At 36.9% G+C, this 14374-nt stretch overlaps 1 protein-coding gene across 2 annotated transcripts in view; it reads left to right on the top strand.

The window, feature by feature from the left end:
- The window catches only part of CUNH8orf74 (chromosome unknown C8orf74 homolog), a 32267-nt gene extending 18188 nt beyond the window's left edge, over positions 1–14079 (top strand). For both annotated transcript variants that reach the window (XM_039323537.1, XM_039323536.1), the window contains 2 exons: positions 4051–4451; positions 9734–14079. In XM_039323537.1, the coding sequence (XP_039179471.1) occupies positions 4051–4451; positions 9734–10003 (671 nt within the window). In that variant the 3' untranslated portion in view covers positions 10004–14079. The remainder of the gene's footprint in view (positions 1–4050; positions 4452–9733) is intronic.
- The last annotated feature ends 295 nt before the right edge of the window (positions 14080–14374 follow it).

The raw sequence follows: 14374 nt of genomic DNA, 5'->3' as shown, positions 1-14374 counted from the left end.
TGAGGATCTATATCTACACAAGGAAAGAATGAGGGGATAGAATCCTGAAGTGGCAAAAAAGGCAGTAATCATTTTGAGCTACAATAGTGCCATCCTTTTTTTTTGCTTGAGTGATAACTTACAAATTGAAAGATAAGCAGAAAGCAGTGTAGGTTAAAATATTTTTTCTCTTTTACCTCTGTCCTCCAGATGTTTTGGACTCCCAACAACCCAAGTCCTAAACATCTGCTAAGTATTAATTTGAGGAAAATTGTGAGGGGGCTGATCAGAAAGGAAAATTATATGTAAAAAAGAAACCCAACACACAGGAATCAGTTCTGTCAGTCAATCCCTTTGTCCCTGAGAGAGAATTCCTCATAGGCTACATAAAAAAAAAGCCTTGTTCTATTGAAGGCAAGGCAAGCAGGAAGGGTGCTGAGTTGAAATGCTTTCTGCTCATCACTGAGTCAGGAGAAAGCTCTGCCTTTTGAAATTTGCTGTTTCTTTTCCAGTCCCCTGTCCTGCATCCATTGCCTGTTTCAGGTCACTCTAGTCATCTGATTTCATCCAAAGTAATAGGTAACAAAGTGTAACAAATTTTCCACACCTTTTGAAGTTAACCTTGGACAATATAAGAATAATAGAAAAAATTACCTTAATACTGGTACTTGGACTTCAAAAAAAGTGTAGGAAGAATATTGACACCTTTCCAACATTGGTGTTGGAAATGACTTCTGAGAATACCATGGACAGTCAGGAAAATGAACCCATGGATCATTGAACAAATCAACTCAGAGGTACAAATGTCTAGGCTCAAATTATTCTACTTCAGATACATTATGTGAAGGCACAACTTTTGGAAAAAGACTCTAGTGCTAGAAAAGGTGAAAGGAAAGAGGAGGATAGCTAGCAACAAAGTGGATGGACTCAGTTACAGTGGTGGTAAGTGCTCTGTTGGGAGACTTGAAAGAACTAATTAGGGATAGATTGCCAGGGAGAAAATCTATTATAGCTAGCCTGTGTTTAAAAGATTATATGGAAGAACAAGTTTTACTGGTCAAGACTAAGCCTGATTTGGTTTTAAAAGTGTCAGACCACAAGAATGATATGGAAAAAGATAATGCACAGGATATACAAATGAAACAATTGATGTCTTAATGATTAAGATGGACATATAAATAACAAACCAAACGAGTGACCATACTGGCAGCTGTTCAGTTAGGCTAGGGGACCTATTGGTCAGTTGAACTGTTGCAATGCAGGACCTTTGCATTGGGGTCCAAGGTATTGTCATCTAACCCCATACTTTTTTCCCCTGGGCAGGAAAGAGCCCAGCAAAGTTACCAGGTGCTGTGGCATGGACAGCTCCCCGAAGCTGTAAGCAACCAATTTAGAATCAGGGAAAGGCAAGGTAAATAGAAAAGAGTGCTCTCCCATTTAAATAGGCACTGCTGCAGTGCCCAAAACTTGTCTGATGGTTTGTATCTTGAATGCAGGCCTTGTGTATTGATCTTGTAGCTCAAAAGAACTGACTTTATTCCAGAGAGATGTGACATATACCTGTTAATAGCTGAGAATGAATGGAATAAGAAACAGAATGTACAAATGTACACTCTACATAAACAAGTTCAAAATGTTGAATTTTTCCCAATTTAAATTTTCTCTGTAAATAGGAAAACAGCACATAAGTATTAGAACCTTTCTCCTTCATTTTCTAGCTTATAGTTTGCAATATATTTTCTTTGAAACATTCAAGGCAATACCTTATACATGCAGATGAAGTGGTGCTTCATTATATTACTTTATTTTTCTCTGTACACTAATCTGATTATATCTGACTCAGGGGCTCCTTTCCAGGGTTGGCTTACATTTCCTGTCACAAGCAATGCTGAAGTGCATCTCAGGATACCACAATGTATTGTGTAGAAAGCTTGTGTCCATAACTTTACATGCAAAAAGTTCAATCAGGTGCACCTGCAGCTCAAAATTGTTTCAGGAGATTTGAATGAGGGAAAAAATCTTTGTCTAGTATAGGAGTGGTTAATCTGTGGCCTTTACTTAATTTTTAAGCATAGCATTCAGCACCTGGAGATGGTGTGTGGGGGAGGATGTTTGAGTGTGGAATAAGAAGTTGGCAGGTATCCCAAGCTTATGGGTGCAGAATGCTATGAAAACACTCTCAGATTGCTTATGTGTATGTGTGTGCACCAGCTGTATCCCACCTGTTAATGGGCTCTGTTAGTGCAGTTGGGATGGGGCTCTTTGACTGTGGAAAGGAAGGCATAGTCCAGGGTGAGGGAGTAAAGGGCAAGCAGGGATATCCAATGCTTTCAATGCATTCTACTCAGTCTAGCAGGATAGGAATCCTCCAGATACTTACCTCTCTGAAATGATGACATTATGCATATTCTAGGAGACACGTCTTTTCTGTAATAATGTCTGCCCTTTGGAACAGCCTTGCCCTTTGAATAGCCCTGACCCTACTAGCCGTCTAGAAGGCTATGAAAATCTGGCTCTTTTCTCAGGTGTTAGGGCCTGGACATGTGTGGAATCTGATTTACTTGCTAGTATCTAAATTGCTTTGAGGCATCTTGAGTTTTAGTTTGATGATTATTTTTAATCCTATTTTGCACAGTTTAAAATTAATTTCTTATAACATGTTTTATGTTTTATATACAGTATTTATTGCCCAATTGCCCAGTTGCTTGTTCAAGATGGGTAGCCATATAGATTGTCCATAAATAAACAAACACAAATAAATCAATCCTATCATATAGATACTAGAAGTAATCAATTCAAAATTCTGGTCCATTCCTCTGTCAAATCCAAACAAGAACATTTCCTACATTTAGAATATTTCCTTGGTGTCTCTCTTGTCTGGAATGGGTCTCCTGCTTGAACAGGGGGTTGGACTAGAAGACTTGCAAGGTTCCTTCCAATTCTAGTATTCTGTAAAACCTGTTGCAAGGAAAAAATGTATTCTTTTTTCCAATGAATTGAGTCCATTAGCAAAATTATCTTATAAATATCGTGAGATTTTTCTCTCAGTTTAACCAAAATCTTTTTCCTATAAAGCAAGGTTTCTAACTTGTTTTGGATTAAAATCTGGTTTTCTGATTCATCATTTATTGTCAAGGATGTCTATTTTTTCATGCAGAATTCAATCTGTTTTGTTAAATTTTGGAATATTGCTTTAGATGTTCAGGTGGCTGAAACAGAACACCAATTTGTTATTATATGCTAGTAATACTTCATGTTGTATTGGTAAGGGTCGATGTTCTATTTTTTGGATGTAATACAATAATTTGGTAAGTTGTCGGATTATTCAAATATACAAATTACATGAATTTAAATCAATTTTTAAATAGAGCCCATCATTACTTTTTATTATTTTAAAGGGCTCTGGGTTCATTGGTTAATCAAATATCTTTCCATATAGTGAATAGAATGGGACCAAATTTTAGGAGTGCAGGAGAAGCTGTCAAAAGAAAGATTGGGCCTGAGCAGTAGAGAAAATTGTCAGAAACAATGTCCCCAACATACCCCTATGGGTGAGGCAGCTGGTCAATGGTTGTCTTCCTTGTTGGTGTTGGATGTGCCCTTCCTCCTTTTTGCATCTCCCCTGTACTATTGTTTCCCGAGAGAGAGAGAGAGAGAGAGAGAGAGAGAGAGAGAGAGAGAGAGAGAGAGAGAGAGAGAGAGAGAGAGAGAGAGAGAGAGAGAGAGAGAGACCCAAATAAAGCTGTTGCAGTGATGAAAAACAGGACTATGGACTGTTTTTGGGCAAAACAGAATCTCTATTCCTACATTCCCCTCTTTTTAATTTTAGCAGTTCCTGATATTTAATTGGGACCAAAAGACTTAAATTTCCCTGGAAAACAAATGAATAAGATAGAGTTAAGGATAGCCATTCACATGAAATGTGTTTTCAGCATTTGTAACTTCTTATCTCTTCCTTTGTAGGTTGAGTAAACAGCAGGGAGATATTCCAGAAGTTGTTGTGTTTATTTTTTTATTCGTATTTGTCAAATGTATATGTATCATTGCTCTTTTTTTTTCTCTTCCTTTCAGGTTTGCCCCTGTTGCAAGCCATTAAAATCCTTCAAGAGAAACTGACTGGCTTTCCAGTTCACCTCTCCTCTTTCCGGAAGTCTGCTGTGTATGATTACTTTTTAAACACATTTCTTAAGCATTATTGGCTGTACCAGTTTGTGATGACTCGGGAGAGAGACCACAATCAGACATTTGCCATTCTTGAGGTCTGTGCTCCCCCCAGTCCCCCTCCTTTGAGTGAAGGCATAGATATTGAAATGTGGAACTACCAGCAACAATTAGCTGTCCTCTGTGCAGCTGAAGAAGAAAAACAGGCCAGTATAATGCATATCCGAGAAACTTTGCATGCAGAACGGGAAAGTCTGCTCCAGGAGGTGTACCAAAGGGTCAGAAGACAAACACAGACCCTTAGCACAGAGGTAAATGAAGAATGTAGTATCCTCTAAAGAAGTGGGGAACGATGGCCCTTTTATGACTTGTGGACTTCAACTCCCAGAATTTCTGAGCCAGCATGGGTGGCTCAGGAATTCTGGGAGTTGAAGTCCATAAGTCATAAAAGGGACATTTTCCTCCACCCCTCTCTAGGATATTGTTAATTTAATACTATGTATTGTTAAATTATTATTGTTACATATAAGTAATAGGTAGTTGACCACCACTGAATTTCATTTAATATCTTCTAAAGAACTTTGATTAGGCCTAGCCAGGGCTTTTTTTCTCAGAGTGCCCAGAATGGAGTTCCGGCACCTTTTTTGGATGGAACCTTGTAGGGTAGGCAAGGTAGGTTGTATGTGTGAGTTCCGGCACCTTTTTTTTTTTTTTTTAGAAAAAAAGCACTGGGCCTAGCCATTAAGGTTTCTCAAATTTTAACCAGCAGCTACATTTCAAATGTTGAAAACATGCCATGGGCACAGGCTGCCATGAAATGGGGGTCAGGAATTGCCCATTCACAAAGGGAACTCTGGCATGGAGATTATAGATTCTCAAAATAGAAAGGATATCCAGAGGCTCTTTAGTGGGTACCATAGCTGAAAATTCTTTATCTCAGATGAAATAGACTTCTTCCAAGCTATAAAAAATAGAGTGCCTCAGAGTAGAAATGTTCACTAACTCCATTAATGAAATTAGCTGGTGACAACAGGATTGTAAATCAATTATTGCTGTTGAGAAATACAAGGGAAGTTTGAGCATGCTGGACAAGACCCCAAAACAAGAAAGAAAGAAAGAAAGAAAGAAAGAAAGAAAGAAAGAAAGAAAGAAAGAAAGAAAGAAAGAAAGAAAGAAAAAGAAAGCAGAAGAGTCCAAGGTGTATCAGATGCTCAATCATAGTCAAAATGCTAAGTATTTATTTGCTGAGCATGAATGGGGCATCCTATAAAGAAGCATGCATGAGGTCCCATTTACAGTTTCAAAAACTAAACAAGTCATGCTTAAAGAGCAGATCCTGTGTTTGGTTTTTAGACTAACCCCCAAGAACACGTCAAATGCTTGCCACAAAATAGAAGCCTTTATTTTTTTGCTCTTGGCATCTCTTCTAATACCAAAAATGAAGTCAGCCTAGCCCAGGGATAGGCAACCCTGGCTCTTTTATCACTCATGGACTTCAACTCACAGCTGACTCAGGAATTCTGGGAGTTGATGTCCATGAGTTATAAAAGAGCCGAGGTTGCCTACCTCTTGCCTAGCCATACTATACCATACCCACAGGTACTCCAATGCACTAAAAGAACAATGCTTCTGAATCAGGATTGGTTCTTCCAAATTTACCTACCTAACTTTAAAGTTCTGGGATGACTTTTAAATCACAAATTCTTGGGGTGAGGATTTTAAAGAATTGCTTGAATCCATGTGATTTGGGAGGGGAGGGCCTTAAAGGCTAGTAATAAGTATTTTCATGCTGAATTATCAGGTTTAATCAGAATTAAGCCCTTTTCAGTACTGAACCTGTCTTGGTGTGGGCATTCCTATCAATCTTTTTTTTTTTTAATATTTACTGTATTAGCTATAATACTAAAGTTTTCTTTAAAAAAAGTTCTGTTTACAAACATATTATTGAATATGCTTTATGCTGTTGATCTATTATGTTCCTTGTGACACATTTTAAATATGTTTGTGACATGATCTAAAAGAACTCTAAACAGCAGCATATAAAAACATTAGAACAAACCAAAATAAATAAATGGATAATTAATATCAGGGAGGCGGAGGGACATCATTCCCATAAGGAAAAGTGCAAATATTTTGGAGACACTTGGTCTTGGAAAACAAATGATACAATAGAGGTTTATAATATGTTTGATTTATACAATGTAATTCTACCCCTTGCAATGAGAACATAGATCAAAGAACGCACTTTTTAGCAGAGCTTTTGATTCATCTCTAGATTTATTTCTGCTAGATATGGCAATGGTCAATGGATGCTCTTAAAAGAGAAATATACAAATTTAGAGAATGTGATAAATAGAACATTCAGTGTCAATACCCTTTTGCTGTTAAATACTGTTTGGACAAAAGGAAAAAACTGAGAGCTACTATATCTGAATTTAAAAATCCTAACAGTACACCAGATAGCAGTAAACAGATATTTCTGTATCTCTTCAATGCTCCACTTACTTTCTTGTTTTGCTTATGATCTTTAAGGAATCTGTCAGGTTTATAAGGTTTAGGACCCTGGATTTGGTAGAGAGCCTTCTATTCTTATATAACACAAAATTTAATAACAAAAATAGAAACTTTAGGCCTGATTCTTATTTCTACACTCTTATTCTTGCCCTCAAAATGTTTTCAAAAGCTTTGTCACTCCCTCATTTTCTGTTTTGTCATCTGCTACTCTGCAGATGGCAATGTTCCTGCAACATGCTTAACAACCAATAATAGTGTGGCTGCATTCACTTGTTTTTTACTGGCTTAGCATGTCGTGCAAACCCAGTTTGTTTGGTTAGTTAATGCTTTAATATATTGTGCAAAGACAGAACATTAAGCAACCAACCAGATAAAGCACATGTTGTATGAATCCAATTATTTTATTCATCTGAACAACCAACTAACCCAAAGACCACTTCTCAAGTCAAGAAGAGCTGATTAGCTACCCATAGGAGGACATCATATCATTCCTATAGTCTAGAAAGTGCTGAAGTGGTTGAAGGAAGTAATGCAAGTTGAAATCCAACACGCCTGTATCTGTTGAGGGAGAGCAATATGGCTATTTCACTATGGCTCTTAAACTTACTGTTTACAGTTTGATTACAGTTTGCATTGTTTATTTTGCCCTGAAGATTTCAGAACGTGAAGTTCACACTGTAAATTGACAGCACATCAGGGTTATGACTTAGGTTGCCTCCTCCAAAACATTGTTTCTTCTCTCTCTATCTTTGATTTGCATAATCTATCTCTGACAATTTTATCACGTCCCAGATTGAAAATTCCCACCTGCCTGGGCTTGCTTTTCTGGTTCTTCTCTGCCCTGTAGCATATTGTTTAGGGAAGTCAGAGGCAATTTTTTTCACTTGTCAACCCATCTGTGGAGTGAAATGAATGGGCCATTAATGTTATGCATTTGTGTTTCATTGAGCTGCCAGCAAAGGCAAGTACATTCAAATGAACGGAGAGAATATCACCTTTTGAACTCAAGCAATGATTGCTGGGATATAATTCCCTAATCATTTTTTTTGTTCAATACCATTCTGTATATAGAGAAAAAAATCCAAATTTTGCTATTCCCAATTCCTAAATTCAGCCTATCATCACTGAGATCTTCAAGGTCTGATGGATGTCCTCCAAACTCAACAACTTTGGGAAATTGACTAAAAGAATTCTTTTGACCGGTATCATTCATACATTTTGCCAGCTGCCATCTAGACCTAGATGATATCCTAGGTCCCCACGCTGTTTTGTTGGCTCCTTCCTAGCTTTATAGTCAGATTAAAATTATGTTCCCAAGCCCCACCCTTCAGCAGGTGTGTGTGTGTGTGTGTGTGTGTGTGTGTGTGTGTGTATGCATGTGCATACCTATCTAGTCACTGAGGAGGTGACTAGATTTCAGCTGGCATATGGACCTCTTCTCATTCCATTGCAATGTATATCATTGCAATCAATGATTATAGCACCCTGTTACTGAATACCTCTCCTGCTACTCTGCCATGTGGAAACTGAGAAATCTATCTCTTAGTCCTCCTTGGATCTCATGTTTGTGTGTGTTCCATTGTAAAATATGCATTTACCACCTCTCTGTTTACCTATCCATATTACTGTTCCTGTTGCTTTAGTATACTTTAATATTTTCCCAGGAAGATGCATACATTTTTAAAGAAAATTCACAGCTTCCTATTATTCTTGTTGTGTAATTATAGAAGGATTAAGTGGGGCCCATACTCATTCTTACAAATAAAGATAACATGGGAGGTTGATTTTCAGCTGGCATTAACGAAGTATTAACAAAGTTAATGAACAAGTAAAATAAAAAGTTAGGTAGACAGGAAGCTTATCCATGTTTTTTCACTAGTAAGTTATAGTATTCTTCAGTCATTGGTGTGCCAATATATGAAAAGAAGCATATGCTGTGTAAACCTTAAAGATAATTAAGCAATGTTATAAAAATATTATTTACTCACTAATGAGAAAATGGCCTAGGTCATTTTTACTTTCACCTCACTAAAAGGCTATAACCCAGGGATGTCAAACTTGCAACGTGACGTATCACAATGTGTCATGATTTTTTTTCCATTGCCGGCAATGGAATGGGCTACACCCCTGCTATAAGCAATGGATTTAAGAATGTCAAGGCAGACAACATCCAGCAAAAGGAATTGCTGTCAATATACAATAGTATGACTGCTTCTTTGGCCATATTTTTTTGTTATCTTTTCACAGGACTTCAGAGAATCCTGTAACTATTTACCAGTTGATGAATTATTAGGGTATGCAAGTAACTGGTATAGAAGTCCATTCTTTTATGCAATGAGATTTTTTTTCATCTAATCAAAGGTCCAATAAGATTCTAATGATTTAACAAGGCATTATAAATTGCAAGTATTCTCAAATGTTTTCATATGCAAGTCTCTTCAAAAATGCCTTATATGGTATAGCACCTGCTTTTATTGGACAATATTTTGCCAGAATTGAATTTGCCTGATCAGTCTGACCATCTAAAGAGAATCTGTTGAGAGTTCCCATTCTTCATAATGGGCACTACACATAGAGTGTAGAATAAATGTTAGGCATTCTGGGGTAGTCTATACTCCCTGGACTGCTCTCCTCATGGAGATCAATATTGGCTTTTGTTTTCTGCAATCAAATAAAATTAATACAATTGAAAGAAGTTGTGCTTGGCAGGGTAGCATGGAGAACATTTGCCTATAAATTCACCAAGGGTCAGACATGACCAAATGGTTAAAAATACCATTCCAATTTGCCCCAATGGACTATAAATTTCCTCAGAGATAATACTGATTGTATTAGTGGTTTTTGTTTTTACATTATTTTTATACTATTTTTGCACTGTATTTTTCTATGTGTTATTCACCACTCAGTAGAGACCCTCAATTGATTCTTTAGATGATCACCCAGGATCAGGTAAATTCAGCACATTCACATCTATTCAGATTGAAGCAAATTATAATCTTGTTAACCAATCAATCAGTAGCCAACCATATTAATTGTTTAATATATCAGAAACTTCAGATATATTAATGTTGTCTTCCAGACACTGATATCTTTGGTCAATGGAGCAATTAAAACTCAGATCCAGAACCTGCATCATATTATTCAACATGAGATCCAGACTACCTTTGAAATCTTGGAATTAAAGCTTGAGAAAAAGGCCTTGATGCTCAGTTCACCTGTTCCATACCCACCTCCATTCTGTCCTGACTTGCGAGGAAAAAAATCAAGCAAACTTCAAAAGAAGACACAGGACAACCCTTTAGAAAATGAAGACAAAATGGAGAAGGACCAAAAGAAGAAAAATAAATGAAGATTGCTTTGGGATTCTCTTATTGTGCACCCTTCAATGAGAAAGCAATCCATGCATCTCCTTATAATTGTACTTTTTTATCCCTGGCATTCTAAGTGCTTTGCCTCTGATTCTCCAGAGTGATACTACTTCAGACTGGAGGTATGGTTCATATGTTTGCATTTTAAAAGAAAGGATTCTTTCATAGCCTTGCACTGACATATTCAATTTGCAATGCAAGGTACTGTGAATAGATTGAGACACATCATATATGCATTATGTGAAATGTCTACATCGCTTAGTTTAAATAACATAATTTTAAAATAGATTGCCATCTTAGGAGAACAAAACTTGAGTATTTTTTACGTACAGAGGATAAAATTAGATAAATAAACTCTAATATTCATATTAGAATCTGAGAATCGGCAAGCATTACTTAGCAAAGGAATCTAGTAATCTGCTCTGTGCTTCTGAGGTTTTTCTTTCAGCTTTTTCATGAATAGTGCTGCACGTTGGCTGGGGAAATTTACTGAAGTTATGCCATATGCCAAAGTTCTTAAAGCCAGATTCTTATAGTCAGCAGCATATACATGCATGTTTAATTGCCTACATTAGGTCAATGGGTTTTGCACACATTGTAATCCTGAATATTCAAGCATCATTTTAAAGTTCAGATAAATATACAATTGGTGGGTGAGGGATAATTTTTATTTATTTTTAAATTTGGATATTTTAAGTCAAAGCAATGGCTATCAAGATACCATTTGCCCTGTTCTCCTGCCAGATACTTCCTCTTTGGGGATCTCTTGGTTTTGATCTTTCATCAACAAATTAAATAGGAATGCAGTTCAGTTTCTGGGTTCCACCCTCCAATAGCTTTTAGGTTTCTCAGTTGCCTTCAGTTTAGGCTAATGCACAGATACTCTAGGAACTTAAGGGAAGATCAACTATTATTTGGGGTCATACACATCACCTAAGCAGATAATGGAATTTCCTTCCTGAAAGAGGCTATAATAACAGGACTAATGTCCTCATTGCTTCAGTGCTCTCCACGACTTGTTGCAGCAATGATAAGCGTCTAAAAATTACTGTAAATTAAAGGAAAAAGCATGGGTGGGAAGAGGACAAAATGTGAAGATATCTGAGATGAAAGACATCCTAGTCTTATGAGACTACATGAAAACAAAATGGCTTTGTCAAAACTACTCTATGCTTGTGCTGCCAATTAATAGTACCCTCTTTGATTTAGAGACTGTTGTCATAGACATGGGACATATTCAGAAAGAAGCATTTTCCTCTAGGAAATTAACTGCTTATTCTACAAGAGGACAGTTATTTACAATGGCATGCTTCATTCAGTCTTCCCTAGCTTATTTCCATTCTAATTCCTGTATTCTAGATATACAAAATGAGACTGCAGAGCTGGAATCTCTTAGCACCTTCTGTAAAGAAATCCTTAGGGCAGTACCTAACATGGTCTTTGAAAAGTGGAAGGCTATAATGCCACCGTATATGGGCCCCCGAATGTTCTAAAACTTGTCACCAAACTGTAATCCTCAATGTAATAGACGTTATTCAGCCTGTAAAGAGCAATCTTATTAACTCAGCTTAAGTAATATAATTAGCATACTTTTAATTGGATTTAAACTGAATTAGATTTTATCTACTTATATTTTATCACTTAATAGAAGTATAAATATTGTTATTTGCATATAACTTTGAAGTAAAAATAAATTGAATATAATATAGTGAAGAGTATTGTTCTGCTCCCGAAACTGAAGTAAGGTTCAACCACCTGTCCAGTCAGCATGTGTTTGTGAAATAAAGAGAATTGTGGTTTTGTCCATCTTAAGCAGCAAAATGCCTTTTGCCATGTTTGAGAGCTCTATTTTCAGTCTCAGTAAATTATCTTTAAGGAATATGCACCTGAAGGTTGCCTTTTTATACTAGTGGTGGTAATAATGATGTATTTCTTACAAGCTGATTTTTATAGTCTTCCTTTAAATATATTGTCATCGCCCTCAGCTTCTTTTCTGATAATAGACGTTGTCTATACAAATACAATTTGATCTGATAGAAAGTTTATTTCAGGGATGACTTCTGTCTTAGATATCCTTCCATCGAGTGAAGAAGCAAGCAAAAGGAAATGAGGCATGGGTGTCTGAATTTTTTTTTAAAGGCTGCAATCTATGTTGAGTATTTTAGACCCCCACCACTCAAATATGAAGTCTACTATGGGATACGGGACATTGTATTTTCGTCATGTTATTCTTTCAGAGAGCCATCTATATGCTCTCACAGAGAGCAAGAAAGCGACGTTATTTTTCTTGAAGTATAAACAAGTCGTGATTTTCTTAAATATAAAGGTAGCCCCAGGACGCATAACATCCGGTTGGAGGGGCCGGCTACTGTTATCAGTCAGGAAACAGAGCTGGACACATCCTCTCCTAAGTCTCAGCAGCCTAAAGCCACCTCCAGTGGCATGATTTGGCAGGAAAAGACAGAGTTGTGTGTCTTACTCCTTCTCCTTTGCACACAGCAGGAGCCTCCCTTTACAGCTCTGGGAAAATGAATCCCTTTCTTCCTCTAACAGATCAGAGTGGGAGAACATTTTTTTCTGCCTGAGAAAGCAGCAGAATTTGTAATATTGGAATGTGAGGTGATACAGGACAGCCTTCCACCACTGGGTACTAAGAAAAAAAGTCTCTGAATGGCTCAATACAAAACCCATCTGCCTCCTCCTCCTCCTCTTCCTCCTCCTCCTTATCATCAATTTCCACTCAGGATTTCCAAACATTTATCATTTAAGACAAGCCCATTGAAGGCAGTAACTATTTTTGTTTTAGCAGCTGCCAAAGTTAAATTGAGTGGGAAGGGTCAGACAAAGCGAAAGGAGTTTAGAATTTCCTAGAGTGTAATAGAGTTTAAAAGCAGCCATTAGTGGACTGTGTCATGGAGTGTGTTATGTGTGACTCTTTTTCCTAATGTTGTTTTCCAAGTTAAAATAATGTTTTCACTTTCTCTGAAGGAAGAGACAAATTAAAGGATAAAGTATTTTATTTACAAAAAAGAAGGTTTTATCTTAGTCCAATATTATGATCCCGATCCTAAAGTATTTCTTGATCCCTGCCTTGAATTTCGGGAGCAACAGGAGAAGGAACCTAATCATCTATTTTCTGCTATCGCAGCAAAGAAATGGGTAACCCCACTCAGAGAGACCTCTTGGTCTGTCAAGAGCTGCATTTCATATTCCTTCAGAATTAATTGGTTGAGAAATACATTCTGGCATCCCTTTCTCTCTCCTTCTCTTCCATACCAAGCTTTCCCCCAAGGTTAGGTGATGATGCCTAAGTTATGTTATGCCTGATGTAGGTGTGTGTGCATATATAAAAAATTACATATTTTCAGACATTTACTGAAATAGTATTTGTTACCATGCTGCCCTGCTTTCTTCATGATATCACAAGGCGTGTTTATAAAATGTGCCAAATAATTTTTCCTTCTCTTTTCTAATTGTGACTGTGAAAGGTGCGTGCCTGCACACATACAGATTTCCTTTCACCATAAACAGCAATATCAAGTTAAATAGAAACATGGTCATGCTTTCCGATTGGACTGCAAATTTAGCCTTTTTTATTGTACTATCTGTTTTCAAATTTCTCAAGCTCAGTGTTGGAATAGTCACAGTACTATCTAGCTCATCCACCACATCTAGACCAGTGTTCCTCAATTTTAGCAACCCAACTCAAGAGTTGAAGTCCACACATTTAAAGTTGCCAAAGTTGAGAAACACTGGTCTAGAAGATTCTTAAGCCTAAGAACCAACCAAATATGGGAAATTGGTAATGAATTCTCCCATCATTAGTTTTGACTTACAAGTAGCTATATCACTGTCACACATCAGTAATATTTTATTAATGTTTCACCAAAGATTGATTTTCAATCACTCATGCTAATGTTAACCCCCAGAATGATTAAAAACCTGTCTTTTATGTTGAATGACTATGCTGCATGCATTTCATAATTGTTGTAATGTCTTCCCAGATTAATTTCCAGTTTTCTTCATCAGGCTGGTCACTTATCTCTGGACAGGATTCATTTTCTCATTTTGTTTTTAAATGTGGTACTGAAAACAGATTTCAATTTTCAGGACGGTTATTCATTTCCTAAGTTTAATTGGCTTTATAATTTTTATTAAAGTTAATAAATATTTTTACAGTATTTATTTACTGGCTGATCTCAAAAAGGCTATGTGAAATGAAAACTGGTTATTACTTAGGTAAGAGGCCATCAGCAGATCCTAAAGCTGCTATTTAGTGGGGGGGGGGCTTATTGATAGACACTTGGCTTTAAGTGAAAGTTAAGTTCTTTCAGACTCTAGGGTTCTATGGA

Source organism: Crotalus tigris, unplaced genomic scaffold (assembly GCF_016545835.1).
Source record: "Crotalus tigris isolate CLP2741 ecotype Arizona unplaced genomic scaffold, ASM1654583v1 scf7180000024277.1505481, whole genome shotgun sequence".
In the NCBI taxonomy this organism is placed as follows: domain Eukaryota; kingdom Metazoa; phylum Chordata; class Lepidosauria; order Squamata; family Viperidae; genus Crotalus; species Crotalus tigris.
The sequence above is the reverse complement of the archived record's forward strand: the minus strand, read 5'-3'. Positions and strand labels throughout refer to the sequence as shown.